This window comes from Sciurus carolinensis, chromosome 9 (assembly GCF_902686445.1).
Source record: "Sciurus carolinensis chromosome 9, mSciCar1.2, whole genome shotgun sequence".
Taxonomy (NCBI): Eukaryota; Metazoa; Chordata; class Mammalia; order Rodentia; family Sciuridae; genus Sciurus; species Sciurus carolinensis.
In genome coordinates this window covers 24846942-24871184 of record NC_062221.1, presented here as the reverse complement: position 1 = coordinate 24871184, position 24243 = coordinate 24846942, and the positions used below count along the sequence as shown (strand labels likewise).

The 24243-nt window shown below is 36.5% G+C and overlaps 2 protein-coding genes and 1 non-coding gene across 4 annotated transcripts in view; 1 reads left to right on the top strand and 2 right to left on the bottom strand.

Moving 5' to 3' along the window:
- Positions 1-4060, top strand: part of Atp2c1 (ATPase secretory pathway Ca2+ transporting 1) — a 129731-nt gene extending 125671 nt beyond the window's left edge. Inside the window, exon 27 of the mRNA XM_047563250.1 lies at positions 1038-4060. Coding sequence (XP_047419206.1) covers positions 1038-1168 — 131 coding nt within the window. The 3' untranslated portion in view covers positions 1169-4060. The remainder of the gene's footprint in view (positions 1-1037) is intronic.
- A 3563-nt stretch (positions 4061-7623) lies between these two features.
- LOC124993829 (U7 small nuclear RNA) lies at positions 7624-7685 on the bottom strand. The gene has a single exon (XR_007110348.1). It is a non-coding gene; the product is annotated as a U7 small nuclear RNA (small nuclear RNA).
- A 4337-nt stretch (positions 7686-12022) lies between these two features.
- Positions 12023-24233, bottom strand: Aste1 (asteroid homolog 1). 2 transcript variants are annotated; one of them, XM_047563253.1, is made up of 5 exons: positions 24130-24233; positions 21441-22763; positions 16293-16503; positions 14309-14504; positions 12023-12638 (listed from the first exon to the last, which is right to left on the bottom strand). In XM_047563253.1, the coding sequence occupies exons 2-5, from the start codon at positions 22740-22742 to the stop codon at positions 12308-12310; spliced, it is 2040 nt and encodes a 679-aa protein (XP_047419209.1). In that variant the 5' UTR covers positions 22743-22763; positions 24130-24233; the 3' UTR covers positions 12023-12307. The 2 variants fall into 2 exon arrangements, with proteins under 2 accessions (XP_047419209.1, XP_047419207.1); XM_047563251.1 differs by having other exon boundaries at positions 23895-24201.
- Positions 24234-24243: the final 10 nt, after the last annotated feature.

Below are 24243 nucleotides of genomic sequence, written 5' to 3'. Positions count from 1 at the left end.
CAAAGCCAGCCTCAACAATTTAGTGAAGGTCCTAAGCAGTTTAGCGAGATCTTGTCTCAAAAAAAAAAAAAAAAAAAAGCGAGGGGCTGGGGATGTGTCTCGGTAGTTAAGCAAGTGTCCTGTACCAAAAAAAGGTAATTGTAGTTTATAACTTTTTCCCATCTTGTAAGAAGAAAGAACTAGATTTAAGATCAGTGAAAACAAATTGCTCTTGTATAAAACTGTAATTTTTAAAAACTGATCTTGTTAATTTGCACATTCTCATTTTATGAAATGTCATTCTGACCCTGAAAGCATAGTTTTATAATTCTGTGAATTACACTTATTTTTTCATATACCATGCATTAAATGTATGCATCAGTCATTTAAGAATTAATTTTCTTGGGCTGGAGTTGTGGCTTAGTGGTAGAGTGCTTGCCTAGCTTATGTGAGGCACTGGGTTCAATCCTCAGCACCACATAAAAATAAATAAAGGTATTGTGTCCATCTACAACTTGAAAAAAAAAAAAAAAGAAAATATTTAAAAAATTCATTTTCCTCTGTGTGAGGAACAGAATATTTGATGGGAATGCTGTCTTTATTTCTTGAGTTTTTAAAGTTAATTTGAAAAGTAGTTACAATATTTCACTTTATTTTTTGGTGTAATTCACTTTAAAATTCAGCTATTTTAATTTTAATATTTTAATTCCATATTTAAAGTGCTTCCTTTAAAAGCAGTTTTAAGCATTTTTTAAAGCAATAAATAAGAATTGAGATAGTGTGGATACTATTAGAAATATAGTCTTCTAGACTTTGAAATAGAATATATTGCTGCAAAATATTTAATCTTCAGATAGGCATTTTCAGTCACATTGGTTACAACTCCTTGAGCAGTAATTTCTAGAAGGGTGGTGAGGGTAATGATATTTACTTCATGAAGTAATTGAGAAAAAAATATTTTTAAAACTGTGGTAAAAATGTTAGCAAAATGTAAGCTGCTAACTTTGTGACTAGTAAGTGTCAAAGAATGGTAAAACCCACCTTATTTTCTCTTGCAGATCTGTTGTTTCTTTTGGGTCTCACTTCGTCAGTGTGCATAGTGGCAGAAATTATAAAGAAGGTTGAAAGGAGCAGGGAAAAGATCCAGAAGCATGTTAGTTCGACATCGTCGTCTTTTCTTGAAGTATGATGCATATTGCATTCTTTTATTTGCAAACTAGGAATTGCAGTCTGAGGATCATTTAGAAGGGCAAGTTCAAGAGGATAATGAAGATTTGAGAACTTTTAAACTTTTCATTGACTAAAATGAACATTAATGTTAAAGACTTGATTTGAAACTTTATCCTGCTGACAGTCCCAAATGAAATTATGCAACTTTGATAACATATTCCTTGATTTAAATTGGCTTTTGCGATTGAGTGAGACTTTATAAAGCATATGGGCAGTAATTTAATTAAAAAAAGAGGCAAAACATAAACCACCTTCTGCACTTAAGTCTAACGTACAAATACACTATCTTAAGATAGATATAATTATTTTTTATTTTTAAATATTGTACTATTTATGGTGGTGGGGCTTTCTTACTAATACACAAATAAATTTAATCATTTCAAAGGCATTCTATTTGATTTAGAAGTTGATTCCCAGGAGTGCCATATTTCAGCTACTGTATTTTCTTTTTCCTGCAATGTAAGCAGCTCAGATACCTTGTGCTACCATTTTTATATTTCAGGTTTTTGCACAGGATGTGACCACTGTCAGATCACTGTTCTTTTCTTTCTTTTTGTGATTGAAAAGCATATACTGCAATTTGAAGTAAATGTTTGCCTTTCTTAGTAAGTGTAAATGGTTCCTTTTTTTTTTTTTTTTTTTAAATTAAGATGTGAGTCTTTGGTTTAGCAGAATTAGTGCAGGGCTATCAAGTGGCAATCTAGTTACAGTAACAGTGTCTGTAGTTGAAACAGTCGTAGGTTCAAAAACATTTGAGACTGGAATGAAATTTATAATGAATTATATTAACATGTCATGTCTTCTTTTTGAGTTAAATATAAATATATAATTTGTTAAATATCATCTTGTCATCCTCTAAATATAAATCCAATTCAACTGAATAACTGAATTTTATTATTTTTACTATTTTGTATGTGTATTTTTAATTATATTTCTTAGGAAGTGTAGTCTGCTATACTTAAATAATAAAAAAGTCCCAAACCTCTAGATGGTTTATGAATGAGGGCTTGCAGGAAAGATCCTGTGCTGGCTGCTCTTCATACATCTTCTAGGCAGCAGCTTTCACATCAGGTACTGCACAACCCTGAGTCTGTCCCTTCTACTTCCACCATTTGTTCTCTTATCTTCTTTTTGTTTCATTGGGTTTGCTTAGAGAAACAGATAATATCTGCTTTGTGTAATGCCATCAGTTTTTTAAATTTGTTAGATGTAACTAATTTGTTTTGAATGTATAGCAAGTTTGGGCCAGAAATTCAAAAACATATCCGTTCTCCTGTTGAATATTTCTCTGTACAAAGAGAAATAGTCTCAGATTCTTATAACTTTAATTCTTCTTGAAATTAGTGAATTCTGTATTTTATAAACTGTCAGAATAAACCATTCTCAAGCTTTTATCCAATATTAAATTGCAAGTGTTAGCTTTGAAAAACTGTCATTGACAGGGAAAATATCCATTATTTGAGCCCTTATTATTGAAATGTAAGTGCAAGGAGATGAGTTGTCTGCACTTTCTTTTTCTTTATTCTTTCAGACTGAATATTCAAATGTACATTATCCTCTCTCATTAGCTGGAACATGGAAGCCTTTGTTTAGTCAACTGTCTTTAGTGATTTGATACCTGATACCTAAATTTTGTAATGATTTTTATTCTGTGTTACAAAGATGTGAAGTACATAGTAAGTGCACATCAGTCTTTTGTTTTGCATTTTAGGTTTGGAATATGACTTGTATCAAATTAATGTGCCAGTCTTTTCATTTGGTTTTTGATCTATAAAAATAAAAGGATTTTTTCATAAGTTAATTACCTCCTAACTAGTACTGTTAGCATTAAAATAATCTGTTTGGATGCTAAAGATGTGGAAATTCTTTGATTTCAAAAGAAGTAAAATATATAGTACTGATCCAAATTTCAATTTTTTGTAATATATCAATCCAGACTAGCATGCATGAGTTAAATGTGCTAATATTGAAATTTTAAATTTTTGCCCCATTTTCTAGCTCTAGGACTCTTGGTCTCTAATGGTAAAATTTGATTGTTCTTCCCTGTTGATTACTTTATGCCATTTTTGATCCTATAATGAGTAACACCAGAGAAGAAAAGAAATAGTAATAATGTACTATTTAGATACATAATTCTCAAATGATAAAACTGGCCACATAAAAACAAGACTGAGCACATCTGTGCTGGGCATTACATAACGCAGAGATGAAACAATTAAAACCATCCAACTCAAAGAACCTCCCTTCTCCAGTTCAGCCCTTATTTAATAGCACTAAACAACCTGTAGAAGTATGACATGTTTTTAACCTTTCATCCCACACATGGTGTCTCTGTTCAAATTATAATCTTTCTGAAATCACATTAAGTTTTAATCTCTTACACATAGTGTATAAGTGAGCATTGGCCATGTGTAAAATAGAAGAACCTTAATTAGGTTTACCCTTCTTTCTGCCTTTGTTAACTGGCAGTTGATGTGCAGTTTACTTCCACATATGACTCACCCAAGAAGTTAGGTGGATGAATTGATTATCTTTTCATGAAACATTTTTTTAGCACCTGACTATACCAGGAATAGAGAAATAATGGCATCTCTGCTCTTCAGAAGCTCATGGACAGAGATAGTAGGTAGTAAAACTGATAAACTATTTTGAGAAAGTTAATAGTAATCTCTGCACATTTAACAGATACACATACATTAAAATGAATACAGCACAATTGCACTAGAAATTTTCTTTGATATTGGCTTTTGAAAATCTTTGGTTTTCAAAGCTACTAAAATCCAAACAGTAGTTGATTTGCCTGCTAAAATATGGTATGAATAAATATTAATTCTAACTGGTATGTGACAGATTATCTTGATTGTTAAGCTTCCTTGAGCTCAGCAATTTGGTATGGTTGTTGACTGGTCAGTGGAATTTGTTTGGGTTAATAATTTGAATAGATTGCTGTGTGGTAAATGTAGGCAGGTGAAGTGTAGCTGGAAGAAGTAGGTCACTGGGGCGTGCCTAGGGGAGTACTTATTTTGTCCCTGGCTCTACCCACCTCTCTGCTTCCTGGCTGCCATGAGTGGAGATGCCCTTTCACCATGATTTTCTGCTTCATATTAGACCCAGGGCAGTGGAGTCAGCTGAGTATGGATTAAACCTCTGAAACTGTGAGCCCAGATAAACATTTCCTCCTCTGAGTTGTGTTGAATAATACAAGTGGGACACAGGCCCATTTGAAATGTGAGGTTCATAGTAGCCTTGAGATTTTCTACTGGACATGTAGATGAGGTTTCTAAAGCAGATAATCAAAGCCAGGGCTAATTCTAAGCTAGCAGAAAAACAATTTCCCTTTAAAAGCTTTCCTCCACCCCATTTTTGATTTTTGCTAAAATTAAAGCACTAAGTGGGAGTATACTTAGCTTTGGCAGAGTAAGATTTTTTTAAAGTTCCTTTAACATAGTGATTACTTAATCAGTAAACAGTTGTCTAAATTCACAATGTAAGGACCACAGATAACATTGAAGTCTCTTTTGTTATAGAGCTTTCCAAATGAGTGTGTTATTTGGTTACCAATTGGAAAACAGTGATGTGAATAATTGGTAGCACATCATCTTGGTATTTGCGTAAAACATTGCAGATTGTATGTATGTTGAATAACTACATAACTTAGAATGGAATTTACTGTGCAGTGAGTGAAGAGCATTAACATTAGAAAATAGCTACTTGCTCCAAACAAGTAATTGTGGAAGAAGAGTAGAAAACAGTATCTTTTGGTTCCTTTTCCATCTTGCTCATATTTGTTTGGACCTTTCTAGCCTCATATCCCATTCAGTGTGCCAACACAATCTACTCCTAGGTCTTTTGGGGCAGTATTCATTAAGCTTGAAATTCTTACTCCTCTGCCTCAATTTTGAGAATCAGAATTTGATTTTTTTTTTTTTTTTTTTGTGCTTGGGATCAAACCCAAAGCTTCATGCATACTAGGCAAGCACTCTACCACTAAGCTAACTCCCAGCCAATAATCGGAATTTTTACCTATATTTCAAATCCTAGTTGAAATGGCAAACTAAGTCTTTTCAGATTGTTTGAAAGGTGGTGCACGTGTGTGTTATTGTAGTAGTAGTAGTAGTAGTAGTAGTAGTAGTAGTAGTAAAGTGCCCTGTAAATAATATTAACAGTTAAGGCAGCCATAAAATTGAGCATAAAAATTGTTTTATTTTTAGAAAACATTAAAAATATAAGTCCAAGCCATTTTGTTGATAAAGCTAGACAGAAATTTGACATAATTATCTCTTTTTATTAAAGATAAAGTTAAGAGTTGAAGTTGGGACAGAAAAGTGGAAGCAAGTATTCGAGCCATTTTCATTCTTAGAAATTATTTCTTAAATCCATCAGTGTTCCTGTATATGCCTGAGTGTATGATGTGTTAGTAAAGGCCTTTATTTGTACAACTACTCCAGGTAGTGACTTTTTTATTTTTAAACTGTTTTGGTCAATTCTAGCCAAATTGACAAATACCTTGTCTGTGGTTCCTTCGTTGGTAGGTCTGGCAGAATTCCCATTCATATCTAACCCAAGGTTGCCCCATTGCCAGTTTCGGTTAAGCAGTAATGGCATTGTTTTATTTTGTAACCTTTTGCATAGAAACCACATTTCACAGTAACGTGAACACTTAATGCTGGAAATTGGGTAACAGTTTTGCATGTGTACCAGAAGTCCATTTTGGGGCTCAGTATTTCTAGCTTTTGAATTCACGATGTGCTTTCTAACACAGTTTTTTTTCAAGATACAAATCTATTCAACCATGTTAAAGATGATTATCTATTAAAGTCTTCTGTGATAAGTACACCAAAGTGTACTTTAGTTGAGAAGTGGCAATTTGGTGCCATCTTATGGTCATTAAAACAATACTGTGTCTTGACTACTCTTTTTCATCAGTCTGCATCTTACAGGCATAATATGAAACACTTGGTGTGCAAGTCTTAAAAAACTATCCTTGGAGCAGCAGACAGCAAGCTTTAACTAAATAGGTGATTATGTAGAAAATGTATGCCTGATAGGAAGAACATGACAAATTTTACATTTAAGTACTATTAGATCAGTTTTAGAAAGTTATAAATTGTGTTTTCATTCATGTTGTTTTCTAAGAAGGATGCATAATAGGATGGCATTAGATTTTGTAAGTGTCTTTCTACATGGGGCTGGCCTGTTTGGCCCATTAATTAACTAGAGGTGTTACAGGTTAGGGAAACAGTTTATTGTAATCCTCCTTAATTTACCTACATGGAGCTGTTGGTTTTGGTGTCGACAAATGGTGCCATGCAGGACAAGTCTGCATGCTGCCCTTTTTTTTTTTTTTTTTTTTTTTGTGGTGCTGGGGATTGAACCCAGGGCCTTGCTGCTTGCAAGGGAAGCACTCTACCAACTGAGCTATCTCCCCAGCCCCTGCCCATTTTTGTAAATAAAGTTTTCTTGGAACACAGCTACACACATTCATTTACATATCGGTTGTTGCTACTTTCATGCCACAATGGTAAAAGTGAGTAGGGGTAGGTACCATATGGCTCCACGAAGCCTCAAACTATTTGGCCCTTTGTAGAAAAAGCTCACCTACTCATATAGATACTCAAGAAGAAGAAAATAGACCTGTACTTTACATTCACTGGACTGGAGAAAAATTTTCTCTACTCTCCAGTCTCCCAACAGGATGTTCTCCCTGGGACAGATGCATTTGGTAGCAGATTTGATGTCAGTCTGAGTCACCCATGGGTCTCCTATGTGAAGAATGTCTGACTGTTTCCAGAACGTCATCAACAGGGAGGACATGCTGGCTGTTAGTAGTCCCAATAATTACCAGGACTGCTCGTTCCTAACACTGGGTGAAGTGTACTGATAATGCTGTCCCAGCTGAGTTGGGTTTCTAAACTCCTTCCCTCCATCTCTTCTTTCCTCCTCTTCCTCCTCTCTCTGCTCCTGTGTGACTGTCAGTTCTCTCCTACCTTCTTGGATACAAAAGAGAAGTAGATGCTTCCAGAGAAAAAGGTTTAATTTGAATAAGCTAAAGTATATTTTATCTTAGAGAAGAAAATATTTAATACTAACTTATTTTAATAGAACATTCTAAGTTAAAATGTATTTACATAGTATTTATCATTTCTAAGGTAAAATGATGACAATATTTCTCAGCAAATTCTTCTCACAGTCCACTCCTGACTTAACTGCTTTATAAAATAGACAGTGGTTTATAATAGGGTTAGTTAGTTTGGTTTGTGTTTAAGACAAGTTTTCATAAGTCTGGGTGCCAGATGGCCTACAGTATCAGTACTGTGTGATTTAAAACCTGGGTTTGTGGATATCACCATTTCCAGATTTTACCCCAGAGGCTACCCCTCCCCTTGATTTTTGTTTTTGGTGGTGGTGGTGGTGGTGGGGTTTCAAGCAATAGTCAGAAAGCCTGCTAGACAAATTCTAAAAGAGCTGCAACACTTCTCTCCCCTTGATTTTTTTTTTTTTTTTTTCCCCAGGCCATCAAAGCAATGTTGAAAACATGATCTTTCCATGCCATCCTTCCTTGATGGTACAGCTATTAACTTAGGTTTCTCAGATGAAAAAAGTACAACACAGGCATTGGATACATTTGTAAATAGAGGATTAGAAGAGAAAATCTAGCACCCAAAGATCCAGACTTTCCCTGTACTCCAGATATATATCCAACTGCCTGACAGATACCTCCACTTAAGTGCCTAAAAAGTATATTAACTTAACATATCCACAGACAAATCCCTAATTCTTCTACTTCCCACCCTGCACAAATGACAATGGAATAAGAAATTTAAAAATAGAAGTTAGTTGAATTTAAAAATAGAAGTTTTAATGAGGACATAAAAATTCTGTTATTTTAGGTTTGACAATACTTAGTAGTATCTCTTATTGATACTCTTAACCCCCCACACCCTTTTTGAGTACTGTTAAATAATTTTAAAAAATATTTCTACATTTTTCAGGGCAAATTCCTCGGCTCACATGTAGATTATATTACCCCTTCTCCGTCATTACATATTGTTATTCTATATCCATGGTAGCAAACATTACATGTCTGAGACATTACAAAGTAGATTTCCTGTTTTTAGTATCAACATTCTTTGATTTAGTCCCTATAATATATAACACAGATGAGCCAGACAGGAAATTCAGGGGTTGTGGGGAGAGGAGTGCCTACTTAGAAACACTGTTGTTTTTCCAGATTCAAGTACTAGTCCCTTAGTTAATGATCCAAAAATTACTAATGTTCAGACCACCTGCAACATTTTCCTAATCTTGTGTGGTAACTCACATGATGGCATAACTTTTAAAAAGTTATAAATTGTCAGAAATCCAATATTGGTACATTCTAATCTTTGAAATTAAAAATCTATTAAGTGTATATAAGTTAAAACCAGATGACCCTCCCACCCAAAGAAAAAAATGCCTAGGTATTCCTCAATCCTGCTGACAGTGGGTAATTCTGCACAAAAAATTTCTGTGTCTCAAAAGTGGGAATAGGAAAATTGTTTCTTAAACTGTGTATATGTGTATATATAGTTTCTTAAACTATTTTAACCAAATACATAAATTGTTGCCAGGATCAGTAAGAATAGAGGAGATGTATATGTACAGTGCTGTGCATTCATTTGAAATTTGATTTTTCTCCCTAAAAATAGAGTTCAGTGAAACTAGCTGGAAACACTTTTCAAACTATAATTCATCTGTTTTCTCATTGTAACACCCTGGTATGTGGCTTGATACAGTCATGTCTTTGAATTTAAAAAACTTCCTTCCTCAGCCTGAGGTTCTTATAACTTTATAGCTGAATGGACTTGAATTTTAGCATCATTCAGACATCTGGACAGAAATAAAAAAAGTAACTTGTCCAGTATGTCTCAGAATGCTGTTGCTGAAAGTGAGAAGGTTTGTTTATAATACTTTAGCCCTAGAGAAATAGTAATTTCAAAAGCAAAATGACTTTTAGGTGTCATGACTTAAATACATCATCTAAAGACATTATGAGATGAATACCAAGTATTCCACTCAAATCTATCCCATCAGAAATACAAGGTTGCCACATTGGAGTCTGGTATTGGTAAGTGTTCTTTTATGGAAGTGAAATCGTCTTACCTGGTCTTGGTGGTGACTGCCTTCCAGGTGCTGCTCTAGGTTCATGGTGTGCTAGTTAGCCAAATAGCGTGTGGTAGGGGGAACCTCCAGTGATACCTGGCAACCTTACTAGGGGAAAGCTGGGTTTGGCCTTCTTAAGGCTGTGGAGTAGGGCCAGGGTATTAGCCTGGCAGTTGCAGGAAGATTCCTAGGAAGTAGTACGACTTCTAATTATTTTCCCTCTATCTTTAAACATACCCAGGTTCTTTCAAACTGAGTTTTGAAAACTACAGAAAATTCCTTGGTAACAGGAAAAAGAACTGGAGGGACTACATATTCAATATGGGGATAATTCTTTCTGGTCTTCCATTATTTTCTGATTTTGAGCTTATCTGCCCGTTCATTCTCTTGGTAGTTCTCCATTCTTTCCAGTGTGGCCTCAGTGTCACTTCTTGCCCTTTATATTCTTGTCCTTTTTGTAGTCATATTCTTGATCTCTCTTGCCTTTGCAAAGTTCTACTCTTAGCTTTGACAACCCTGGTTTCATGGCATCTTGCTCTTTGTGCTGCTCAACACTCATTTCTTCCCAGATCTCTGACTTTTGGTTTTCATGTGTGGACATAACAATGGCTATTGTTTATCACCTATTTTATTACCACCCATTGTTAAGTACACAGGCACTTAAAAATGTTATTTTATCTTTAGATAATTTACTCTATGATTTTCATTTTACCCAGAAGGGCAACTGAGACATTTTCTAATTAATTTGTTTTTATGCATGAAGGAAGAAAAATTCTAAGGCCTTTCTGGTAATAAAGGTCTTTATCTTCTAAAATTATAATTAATTTGAATTAGAAATTCAAATTGAAATACTAAAGTTAACTTGAATTCTTTTTCCATGATGATCAGTTTGCATAAAAGAACTATAGAGATGATATTTACAGATGAATAAATTTTCAGGGTCCAGGTAACTCAGAATGAACTTGTACAAAATAGACTTCAGATATCATTTTATAACCACTAAATACAGAGTGTGATTACATTATACAAAGTAAATGATTTTCTCTCTGATATTACCCCTAAAATTTATTCATCTTAGCTGTCTAGAGTTCATTTTGATACTTGAAGGACTAATTGAAGACTACATACATTTCCAAAGCCTCAGGTGAGATTTCGTTTGTTTGAACTGAATCAGAAAGAGTAGGACTGATTGCTGGGTACAGTGGCACATACCTGGAATCCCAAGGACTCTGGAGGCTGAGGCACGAGGATCATAAGTTCAAAGCCAGCCTTGGCAACTTAGTGAGACCCTATCTCAAAATAAAAAAAGCTGGGAATATATGTATATAGCTCAATAGTAGAATGCCCTTGGGATCAATTCCCAGCACCACAAAAAAAAAAAAAAAGTATGTTGTTGATAAGCCAGGAAATATAGGACATTATAATTTCTAGATTGGTCCCAAATTCTAGGAAAAGGGAGAGACAATTTTGGTATAACATGCTTATTGTCCCCCTTAGATCCACTATGGTTAAGACATACTTCTTAAAAACAGATGTACTTGACATCTCTCTCCTTGATCGTTGTAAGAATAAAACATCTCTTTGGAGATATAAAAACCTCACTAAGGAGCCCTCTGCATTCTTCCTAAAATGATAAAAAATTTCCATATTTCATAAACTCTTACTTGAAATGGAAGCATTTTTTAGGGCTGAGCACTTCAGGTGCAGATGACATTGTTTTTACCCTTCATAAATGGCTAAAACCAGTTAACACTTCCAAGGTGTGTGTGACATTGGTTGGTGCTGGGTTTATTCTTAAGTGTGGTGTTTTGAGGAAAGTGTAGAATTGTTTACTGGGTATCAGGAAGAGGACATGGGCTTGTTCAAAATGGCAGTTTAAAGCCATCTTTAGCTTACTGATGGGGAATATACCAGTGGAAGAAGAGAGGAAGAACACAGTTGTGTAAATAAATGAAAGTTGGAATAGTTTTAGTTCTTGCCCAAACATATTCATTCCACTTGCTTATTTTTACTTTCATGTTCTTTATTTGGAACTGGCCAGCACTTCTATATCTGTTGGTATTTGTAATGTTAGCAGCCTCTAGTATTTTCTAGAATGGTGCCTTTCAAACTTTGATTATAGTACAAAATAATTTTTCACAACCACCTAATATATGTATCTGATATTTTCCAGTCTAATTTTTTTCATTTAAAAAATGTTGGTTAGGGGTTGGGGATGTTGTAGAGCACATGCCTAGTGTGTGTGTGGCCCTTGGTTGGATACTCAGGATGAAATAAAAATAATAAAAAAAAAAAAAACAAAAAAACGAGTAACACCTGGTTATGACTCATTAACTATTTTTCAAAAAAAAGATCTAAAGTTCGGTTTTGCTGCATATATGTCATATTTTCATTCTCATTGTTTCTTCCTCCTCTGTATCTAGTAGCTCAGAATGGTACTTCTGTAGCTTAGAGCCATTTGTTTCAACCAGTGCTCTAAAATCTGGAGTTGTAAACCTCGCATGGTCTCATCTACTAAGTTTTTACTTCTCTCTGGCATTCTAACTCCTGTCTTTCACAGTGCAGACTTTTCATACTAAAAAAACAAAATAGAAACTTAAAACAATTTTTTAAAAATGATTACCAGCTACTGTTTTTAGGAAATAACTGAAGTAGGACTTCTACTCTCTGAAAACATAGCTATGTTGTTGCAATTTAAAATTTATAACTTACTAAAATGGAACATGAGAAGTACAAACATGCTTTTTCACAAGTGTGTTTAAGAACTATCAGAAGTTTCTTAAGTCAGGTTGTCTTTATTAAAAATACAATACAAAATACTTTGGAATTCAAAGATTATGTGTTATTGTGTTTATCCCCTAATGGTTAGTTCTAATGAAAAAGGTTAATTATTTCAGGGTATGTAAGAGCAGGATTTTAAGTTAGAATTATACATGTAGTTTGATGCAGAATAAGTTTATTCAAAATCAGTGGTTTCAAAATGTTCCTCCAAGTTTTCAACCATTAAGAGCCCAAACCGATTGCTTCCCTCACACAAGCACCTGGGATCTGAGGCATTTCCCACTCTGTTCTTGGACCAGTTGGTACTCTTTTTCTTTTGCTTTTTTTTTTTTGAATTTGATTTACCCTTTGGTAAGAAAAGTTCAGTGGGGGCATACGACTTTGTGGCATTGAACAGGAGTTCATAAAGTTGCTTAGCCTCAGGACACATGCTCAGGAGACTTTCTACAGAGGTTGATGCCAACAATCGTTGGCATAGTCCGTGTACCAGGCTTCCACTGTACAGTCTGTTGAGGAGGAGAAAAAAGTATGGCTTTAAAGCATCAGTTTAGTACAGTTGTTCAAGTATGATTAACATGGCTTAACAAATTTATCTAAACACTGAGAGCTCTTATTGTTTTTATAAAATTATTAAATAATTTCAGAATTATGAGTGATTATATAGTGACTGGTGATATATAAAAACTTTTTATTACAAATTATGATGCTTACTGGTTTTGCAGTTAGCCCCAGGTAGGCCTCTTTAACACTTCAAAGAAAAAGAATTTAAAATGACCTTGATAAGCCAAAAAGGCAGTTTGTTAAGATACCAGAAAATTGTAATGGCATAATTGCAAGGTCATTCATTCACTTGGACTAAAAACCTACTTCACAAATAGAAGATGGGATTAACTGGAATTCTCAAATTGAATATATGTGACTTATAGCTAGAGCTGATCAACTGGCACCTTATCAGCCAATGTAGAACACATTTAATCAGTCAAATCGTTTAAAATAAAGTGTTGGTTTATCTGGGGTGCAGGGACAATCCTCCTGCTGAAATCATTATTAAGAGAACTGTTTGGTCTTGTTTTTATTGTTTTGTAGGGATGTGTGGTAGCTAGAGAGGATTCAGTAAAGAAATGACCTAAATTATTAAAGGAAAGGAGTAAGAATCCAGGTTCAAAAACCAATTAATTTTACTTGGCATAGGGTTTTGGGGTTAGTCAGATGAGGTCCAGAGATTTTAATAACACTACTTATTGCTAGGAAGCTTTTTATCTTGAAACATCTTCAGAGTTACACCCTCATACTTTGAATACCTCCTAAATTATCACTCAAAAGTGTGCAGGGTATTAGGGCTACAGTCATAAATTATATAGTCAAGTCCCTGCCCTCATAGAGCTTACATTTGAATGGAGAGAAACAACATATATTAAGTTTCAAATACTCTCATTTTCTAACCATCACCTTTTCCTCGTTCTCTCTTCCTTTAGTATCTCCCCAGAAAGGTAATTACAAATATATCCAATCCATTAATTACAGCTTTTTCACTGGCCTAAATCCCACTGCTATCATTTCTTTATATTTTACCCAGCTTAAACTCAAGAGTCAAACATAATGCTACTCCCAGGCACACAGGCTTAACTCCCTTACAACCTTTCCTTTCTTTATAATTTTTTGGCAAGAGAAAAACCCTAAATGAAATCTAATAATCATCTCGCTAGAATAAAAGTACCACAAGAACAGAGATTTTGTTGTTTTTGAAACCCTAACAGAGTAGGGCATTAATAAATATTGGAATGAATGAGTAAAGACTATGACAGGTGGTAACATAAGGCAATTTAAAAAGAATCATAAAGTAACAGACAAGTGTGACTGGGGATATAGAGTACTATTTCAGTAGTGTCATCAGAAGAAGCTTCTATAAAATGATAAACACCTAAAGGAAATGTTCTGTTCTACCAACAACTGCCTCTCTTTCCCCACTGATTTTTAAAAATTGGATCTAATTATGGAAACATTCCTTGGGAATATGAAAATAATATTTTTCCTATTTCTAGCTCTTCAGTGATAACAGTGATCCAAGATCAGTTCCACTAAGATTAATTTTTAAAGTAACTTCTTATTTTAGATATAAATAAGAATATTCATTTTGTGTGTATCCATCTGAACTAAAGTTTCCCGTGATGCTTACCGAGTTAGGTCTGGCTCTGGGAGAGGAGTGGACAGCAGCTGGTTGAGATACATCCCCATCTGGAGACAGGACTGCCACTGACAGAAGATGTGAGCTGTGTCTAAATCCAGTCTCCGGCCCGGCCACGTCAGCTCCTTCACCCTTTGGAACTCTTCATACAACATCTTAGCACCACCTTCCTGCAGCTCTTCCTTACCTAGACAAAGAAAGAATCCAAGGCAGTATTTCCAAAAACAGTGCATCAGCCTGTATCCACATATAAAACTTCAGATTCCACAAAGAAGAAAATTAATTTAAAAACCTAACTGTTTTTCTCTTTTGGCTTCATAAATGCCTTGCTGTATAAATTGAAACATTTATACTGAAGTACCTTTTTAATGATACCCTAGCTTTATTCAACCCTAAATTATCTTTTCCTTGAAATAAGATCTCTTCTGTTGATCTGTTACCTGACCTTAAACATGTCTGCATGTGAACTCTCCAAAATCTGTCTATGAAAAATACAAGTGACTATTAAACAACATTCTCTTTACTTTTCTCTTTCACTAACCTTCCTTTCACGGAAACCTCATGCTATAGTGCATTTGTTTTAAAGAAACAGCTGTGTGTCCAAAATCTGTTTTATGGAACAAAAACTATAAAGTATGTCTCAGACTTTGACAAATAGCTTCTTTACATAGTACATGTTATGGGGCAAGAATGCTGCATGTGTTTACCTCAGTGTGTGTGTATTAGATTTGAGGTGCACAAAATAACAACTGGACCAACTTTAAAGTAATAAAAAGGAGGCCCACCTTTTACCAATTAGCGAACAGCAAAGCACTGAACCTGCCAGGTGCAGGGTCCACATTTCCTAAAAGAAAAGAAACAGACCCTTGACATGTCCCTTCTGTAGGACTTAGGTAAAAATAGCTTGTGCTATTTAGGTACTAGGTATTACTTAGGTAATAGCTTGTGCTCTGAGAATTTCCTGTACTCTATTAGAGGAACAACCCTCAACTGTGTTCTTAAAGCAGTTTGTTAAGTTGGTTATTAAAACCCACAGTCCCTCTAATGGCTACTGTCACACTTGAGCCTCTTAATATTTGGGGTGTTTTTGGAGCTCATATTGTTTCACTTTTTTCATTTAACTTACTCTTTTAAAAAAGTAAACTATAGAGTAGTGGTAACCACTACGAAGTGTTGTAAATGAGTGCTAACACGGTTATCTTGTATTCACATGTAGGTATTAAGCACTTCAAATGTGGCTAACGTGATTGGAAGTTGGATTTTTAACTTTAGGTGGCTGGTAGCTATTGTATTAGTACTGTTCTTAAGTATGACAACTTCATACTTGTTTAGATAACATTACAGCACTCATAATATTTTAAAGGGAATGTTGCATTAACATACTATGGTGTTCCAATGCTTGAACATTTATTTTTACCAGATAAATGCAGATGAAATTGCCTCAGTGCATTTCTATAGTAGAAATAGAAGTTTTTTCCTATCTTTACATGTTAATTAAAACTCACAGTAGAGGGAAAAAGATTAGTATTAAAAAAAGAATCACAGTCATGAATGTTTATTGTGGTTGCAGGTACTCAGAAGTTTGACTTTCGGTAATTTTAAATAAGCTTCCTGTGATGGTGTTGCTGTTTAATGATGGGGTGGGAAGCGTGGAATCAAAATGCAACTGGCAAAACACAGTCACGCTACCCAAGTTAAAGCATCAGGATTGCCACGGAACAGACAGGATCAAGGCAGTGTCAACACATATTTTAAACTGTATACTTGGGAGTCAAGCCCCTGGCACTTGAGCCCAGGACATGGAAGTGTTCAGAAATATGAATGTGTTCATTCAAAATGAATGAATGACATTTTGGTGCCTCTCAGTTCTGATGAATTTATAAGGGTAAATAATTTGAATTTATGTGAATTCTTGAGTGTACACAGTTGGTAAGCAACATGCAAAAACATATTCCTGGAATTTCCAGGTACCTACCAGGGCTGTTGATTATGGCATGCAAGGGCCCCATCAGCATCCCCAGCAGAAGAGCTTGTAGATGATGTAGCCTTGCCTTGGCCTCTGTGTGCTGCAACCAGTAGCAACTGACAGCAATAGGCAACTTCAGAGAAGTAGGGATTGGCTCCAGGATGGTCTGTTTCACCTTTAGGGTTTCTAATAGAAGCAACTGCCGCCTAACCAAGGAGACCTGAAAATACACACCAAACATCCTACAAATTACTTTAGGGAATGTCTTTTTTCTTCTTTTTAATAGCATGAAGAGATTTAATGTCAGCTGTGAAACTTACTTCTGAGGGAAAAAGTCATCCACACCCAAAGCATTGAAAACACTGACTAGATGGATGAATGGGTGTCTGGTCTCTCCCTCTAAAAAGCCTGTTGCTATTTGCATCTGTCTGGAGGCTGCTAAGCACATTCAGTGTGCACATCACTTGGGAAGGTTGCTAGAAATTCAATCCTCAGACCTTGTCCCCTAATTTTGATTCAGTAATTCATTGAACTCAGGAATTAGCACTTTAGCAGTCCAGGTACTCTGCTTTGAGAAACAGATTTATATTCAACCCTGCCCTTACTTGCTGGTGAGTATTTAGGTACCACTTTATGGTGCCATTCCTGATCACCTCCGAAGACAAATGTTATTTGTACTTACACAGCCTTCTATTTGTCTGGGTCCTGTCTCCTGTCCCTTGCCTGCTGAATGTTTTACTGTCTTACTGTCTTTGCATTCTCCCATACTGGGATTGTCCAATGGTGGCCAAGGGAGACAGGAATATTTTAAGGACTGCCTGCACTCTCCTTAAAATAATAACACCACACTCACTCTTTTTACAGTGTACTTCAAATAAAAGGTCAGAAGTTAACAGCCCTGATGACTTTGAGTTCTTGTAGAAATAATTTTACCTTGATCTCAAATCTTCAAGAATCATAAAGGACCTTAGAAGTCACTCTCTTACAGTAGACATTAAGACTATTAAAAAGGTAACTTTCAGGGGAACCTTATAATCAAACTCTAATAATTGTATTCCTAGTGCCTACATGCAGCCAGGAAAAAAATTTTTTTTTCTTCTTTGTGGAAGGACAAGACAGTCTTGTACATTTCTCAGTACCTAACACCGTCAGTATTAAGTGTGGTTGACAGCTGAGAATGGAGTTGTTAACCTGAAATAAAATATAGCTGACAAAATGGCTTCATCTTCATGGGGCTTTTGAATGGTACGATGATTCTAAACACTGGTTTCAATAATGCGTTGTAAGAATTTTTAAATTAGAAGTATGTGAAGTGCTTTTAGTATAACAATGCCTACTGGAAGTAGCATTAAATAAAATAAAAATACATCTCCTAAACTAAAAAAAAAGCAGCACATAAAACTACATTAATTCTGTCATATAATGCTTAAATTACTGAATTCTCAAACCAAGTTACAACTTTTATGAACAAAGCAAAGAATGGGCTTTGACTTCAGAGGTGTTCTGCACTCCTCAACTTGGCTTTGGGCAAGTTCTGTTCTTTTCTACAATCTGTGTGATCATATGTAAAATGGGCATTATAACAATATTATTATGGAACTCAACAGTCCTTGGTGCCTTCCAAAAGGGGGACTACTCTGCTCACAGCCCTTTAAAGCGCCTTAGATTTTATTGCCTGTGACAATTCCTTTCCCTTTCCCTTGGGGAGTGAAAACACAGGCCTACAAAAGAAGCTGCCACAGAAAGGCAGAAGTATCCAGAAAGAAGCTGATTTTGGTGCCACCTCATACACCAAGAATGATCCACTTCCATGTCTCCTTGTGGTTTACACCCTCCCGTTGGTTAACTTGAGAGGTGTTCTGTCCATGGCTAACAACTAAAATCGTAACCCATGTGGTTTCTGTGGGAGTTAAATGAAACATTGTATAGTTTCTGGCACAAAGCAGATGAAGTATTTTTACCGTAGCATGTTACAAACAGTAATAATGTACCTGTGTTTATGTTTGGAATTACATTTACACCTGGTACCATTTGGAATTATGGGCCAATCAGAGCCAAAGGCATCGAGGGAAATACAAAATTAATTCATGCTACAGGAAAGCCAGATGACACCAGAGCACAGAGAATGAATTAAAATTTCACCCTTCTGTGAATACAGGTAAGTGTTGAGAACATTTGTCAAGGAGTATCAGCAGCATGCTCCACTGCATTGATCGAGTTGGCTTTCCATATGGGTGTCCTGATGTGTTTTACACCACACACACAAACACAAGAAGTTCTGCAGAGATTATAGATCTAAATGTGAAAGGCAAAAAACATTTTCATGACCTTGGAGTAGGCAATAATTTCCCAAATAGCTCATAAATAAAAATTTAAATGACTACACTAAAGCCTGTTCATTAACAAAGAGTGAAAAGAGAGAACAGGTGAGGCTATTCACAAATACTCTATCTGACAAAGGATTGGTATGTGAAACCACAGCAAAACAGGCAAAGTGTTTCAACAAAAACTTCACACAACAGAATATTCAGATGGGTAATGAACCCATGAAAAGGTACTGAAGTAAGTCATTAGAAATATAAGTGACCCTCCTAAATGGCTAAAATGATAATACTATACAACCACCAGAATAGCTAAAAAAATGTGAAAGCCAAGAAAACACATTGGCAAGGGTATAAGGAAGAGGTACTCTCATGATGCTGGTGGGAATATTAGTTGGTACAACCTTTTGGAGTGGCATGTAGAAATACTTCTTAGACGCTGAACTTACGTGTATGGGGGTATGACCAGCAGGTTCACTAGTAGTTATATATGCAACAGAAATATGTTCATATGTTCATTAAATGATGTGTACTGGAATGTTCATGGCACTATTTGAAACAGCCCAAACTGGAAACTGCCTCAATGCCCATCACCTTTAAAGCAGAAAAGTCAATTGTGGTATGTTCCTACAATGCAATGTTTACAGCAATGAGAAATGAATGACCTATAGCTTTTCACAGAGATATGAATCTCACAAGTAAAGGATAAAAGAATGCCTCTATATAAAGTTATACAAGTACAACTGCATTGTTTAAAGGTCAGAAGAATGACTACAGAGGGTGGGAGAGGGGGGTGACTGGAACCAGTCACCATGGAAAGTTTCTGGGGTGGTGATAGTCATTATTTGGTTTTTTTGCATGGATGTATCAAATTTGTGATAATACAGCTGTACAATTATCTGCACTTTGCTATACACATATATCTAGGGAAGGAATAATTACAAAGGGGCAAGAGAAACTTAGAGAAGTCATGGGGACATAAATTAATTGTAGGATGGTTTCACAGATATGAGCATGTCAAGCCTCATCAAAGTGTACACTTTAAATATGTGCACTTCATGGTACATCTATTTTTCAGTAAAGTCATAGAGGTTAAAAAATACAAAACTTCAGTGGTACTTTTTTTATTTGAGTAGAAACAGAAATGGAATATCATTCTTTAGAATACTTTTGTGTTAGCTTTATGATGCTGTGACCAAAATACCCAATGAGAGCAATTTAAAGGAAGAAAAGTTTATTTTGGCGCTCATGGTTTGAGGTATATAGTCCATGGTCAGCCAAATCCATTGCTGAGTCCAAGGTGAGACAGAACATCGTGGCAGGAGGGTGTGGCAGAGGAGCACTGCTCCATTCAAGGTGGCCAGGAAGCAAAGAAGAGGAGGCCAGAGGGAAGTTGAACCCTTCCAGGACATGACCCCAGTAATCCCTCTCCTTCAGCCATGCTCCCTGGGCCCACAGTTACCACCCAGCACAGTAGTCCATTCAAAGTAGGATGTATTGACTAGCTCTCAGTCTAGTCATGTTCACTCAACACAAGAGCTTTAATTTTATTGATATGGGTAGAGTTTTAATTCCTTGTTTGAGAATCTGACTTATGCTCAGCTTTCTAGTTCTGTAACAACAGAAATGTTATAGATTGTCAACTTTATTACTAAGCATGATAAAAATGACTTAAAAAACTGCATCCAGCTCTGAACCATGAATGAATTATATACACCTAATGTGGACACCATATCTTGGGGCTTCTCTGAATATAGTAATTTATAATTAGGCATGGCTCTTACAGGGGCCTCAGAAGCTTTGCCTATGGAATTATCATGAGAAAGATTAGGTTCTGTGGAGAAGGTGGCTTTTGAGCCAGCAACTCTCTTTCTTTAAGACATAATTCACAAGTCATAAAATTTACCCTTTAAAAGTGTTCAATTTAGCAGTTTTAGTATATTTACAAGGATCTACAACCATTGCCAATTCCAGACCATTTTCACCACTCCCAAAAGAAATCCTGTTCCTATTAGCAGTCCCTAGTGTTAAGGAGGCCCTTATACCCATTTAATGTGAATCCTTTTTCCTCATTCTGAAGATGTCACTACTGGGAGGCTAAAGAGACTAGTTTCTAACCAGTGGTGTAGGCCAGGAACTGGGTCAATGGATATGTACTATGGGAGGCTTATCTGCATTTAATTTGTAAGTTTAATTGCAAACATAAGCAGTTTCATTTTATAATTTTTAGTATATTTACATAATGTAAATTCATAATATAAAAATTCATAAGAACATTTCACCCTTGAAATGGATTGGTTTGAGTGTTACCTAGGTTAAGCAATGCCAAGTGAGGCTGAGAATCATGAGTATCAAACCAAGCAAGTCACCATGATGCTATAAACCTGAAGCCAAAAAAAAAAAAAAAAAAAGTCCTCGTCAATAAAAACAGACCTAACCACCAGTACTAATCTTAATTGAAATCTGATGTAGTCTGAGATATTACATCAATCTCAAGTGCCTATATGCACACTGTTTTTGTAGTTCAGAATTTTTTGTTATTTTTTTAAAAGCCATATAACCCCATTCTGTTGATAGCTGCTATCAATACAGCAGTAATAACTGCAAAGAAAACACAGTGGAAATGATAGATTTAGAGTTAAAAGTGTTAGCTTAGAGTCTTAGCACTGACCCACTGGCTAAGATATTACCTAATTCACTGGAGTTCTACTTATCTATGAAATGAAGGCAAGATAGCAACTAACCTCAGTTTATCATGTTAAGAGAAATAATATATATGAAAGCACCTTATAATCTGTAAAGTGATTAAAATTTCATTAATATTATAAATACTTACCTTGGTCAATTTGCTCAAATCAGAATCTTTGGGCAGTTCTACTGCATCAACAGTTGATGTTTTGATATTTTTATTAATCCTTTCCACTTCACTGAAAGCTAGAGGCTGAGGAGGCAAGGCATTCCAGGACATGTTTTCTGTACGTGACAAAGAATTCAAAAGAAGCCCATAGATAACTTGCCGGATGGGCTGAGATATTCTGTGGGCATTTGGTCGCTGCATGTTTTCTACTTGTGTTTGAAGAATGGTCCGTCTTAGCACCAGAGCATCACTGACAAAAGGAGATAGCTGGCCTCTGGCTAAAGCCACTAGTACCCATTCTGGTAAACCCAGATTCAAGGCATCTGGACAAACGTAAGTACCATTTTGAAAGAAGTCCTGCAGCTTCACCTGGGACTGCTGGTATTCCTCCATGGAACAGCAGAGAAGTTCCTTAACATTTTCTCGATCCTTTTTCGGAAGGTATTTCAGAACATTATCTAGTGCCTCAGTAGGGTCAGCAAAATGAGACAACCAGTTCAGAAGTCCCAGAACTCGGTGGTGTCTCCTTCCCTTAGAACTAGTAGCTCTAAGAGGAAGGCGTACTTTACTTAAGAATGTCTCTATGATGGGCAGATTAATATGGTCATTCCCACACAGCACCGCGAAGAGAGGTAGTAGAGCTTTGTTCATATTGCTGAAGTGATGGCAGAGTGCATCAAGGGAAAAGCATTTGGCAGGAATATAGTAGTCCTGTGTGCCTTTAATAGTGTTCATATTTCTCCACTGGAAGCTATTCAGTGGACAAAATCCTGTCTTCAGGTCAAAAATGCAAAAGTCACTATCTGATGATAACACAGGGCAATTCCAATGATTGGCAAGTGTCATAATGTCCCGATCTGCTTCCGAAAAGCACTGGACAAAATGTACCTGCAGCTTGATCAAAACCTGTAGGAACACTTCACGGATGAGTAAGGGACATACACACCCACCCCCACCAATAGATAGGGAATGGGCCACCTGGATCTTCTCTCTAGCTCGATCCTTTAAAGTTGTAAGCTTTTTATCTGAAATGTCACATCCTCCATCTAATACAACATATGGACATATATTACAAGCAAACAGTGATTCAAAGAAGTTTTGTACAACATCTGCAAAAGAATCATAGTCCCCTCCATACCGAAGCTCCAAATTGGAATTGAAGCAAAGTCGGTGGAAAAGAGCATAGCCATCAATGATAATCTTTGTGTCCCGCAACTTCAAATCAGTAAAGAACTCATTACTGTGATCTTCCACGAAACTCATCAGTCCTCGGATCCCCATGATGACAGTCTGAAGAACTGCCTGTTTAAAACAATGGAACACATTTTCAATTGATGCTGGTTATGGGGCACCAAGTCATGGCTCCCAGAACCATTAAATTAATAAACAGCAAATGTTATAAAGTGCTCTTAGATAGGGTATGTTGGTTGTCACCACCTCTGAGTTCTTACCTAGTTTCTCAATACTCTTTATTCTCTTTTGCTTTTCCTGTGTGATATAAGGCACAAACTCAAAGGTTTCATGGGTTTTGATTTTTGGACACAGAGGCTGCTGATGATTCTAAAGGAAAATCAGCTAAAATCTGTTATGGATACATCAGAATATAAGTTCTGTGGACTTTTGACACTGTGGTAACAGTCATCATTTTACCTTTTTGAGGCAAAGAAAAAAGTGCTAAGCTACAAAAATGATACCTTATCAACTTCATAAAAATAGAAAGCACTAGGTTTCAGTAAACTGAAGTGTGCAGAACCCATGATAGGCATCGAGTTTTTCCTTTTTATTGATAATCAATGTCTCAGAATGTCTTTCAGGTCTTGGGCTTGTGGGCCCTTCTTAATTGGTAAGGAAACTACTGCTTCCTGTCTCTAGGAGTCCAACTACCAGTTTATTCCAAACAGGAACTCTTTTCATCTTATCTTGCATATGTCTGAAGCAATTTCTCTTCCCACTTGGGTAACAACGCATAGGATCAGTATTACTGGTTGTTTTCCCTTGGCTTCAGGGTTCAATATAGCTTAACGTGGTATTATTACCAATCCTGCCTTTATTTAAAATCCTGACATTTTGCCCACAATGCATTTTGTTTTTAAGAGACACTGCATTAAAGTTTATCATCTTGATGACTAAATTCTTTGGCATCCACTTATAATTCGCTTGACTCAATTCTGCCTAGTCCCAGCCTTGTTCATTTCCCAGCACCTCGTCCTATACATGGTACTAATTTCTTTACAAGTCGGTCGTGTAAAGCATCTGCGAATACAGATCGTGTTGCTCGAAGCCCATTAGAGGGCTGTGCACCCAGGAGTTGTTCAACAAATGCGAACTGGGTAGCGAAAGGGGCGCAAAAGGTCTTAATTCCTCAAATACAGGCCTTGCTACGACGCGCCACCCCGACTCTCACAACCCGCCATGACCAGCAGCGGCGCCCACCTGCTCAGTCCTCGCAGAGGACTAGCTCCTCCATCAGAAGCCCGCAGGAGCCCAGGGCGCTGGCAGCCCCGGCACGTGAGAGTTTAACCCCAAGACGGCAACCGGAAGTAGCCGGTGTGGCGTCACTGGGAGGTCGAGTTCGGTGAAGGCCAGGGGGCCAGACTATAAGGTCGGGGAGGCGGAGGTGCCTCTCAGACCCAGAGACCCGCAATCGTTAAAGAAGGTTCGGACGTACGTTCCGAAATGGCTGCTGTCCAGCTGGGAAGCTTGGCCCGCGGGTCCTCGTTTTTCCTTCGACCTATTTGGGTCCGCGGACACTTCCGCTTGGGTGAACGCCTCGCCCCGACTT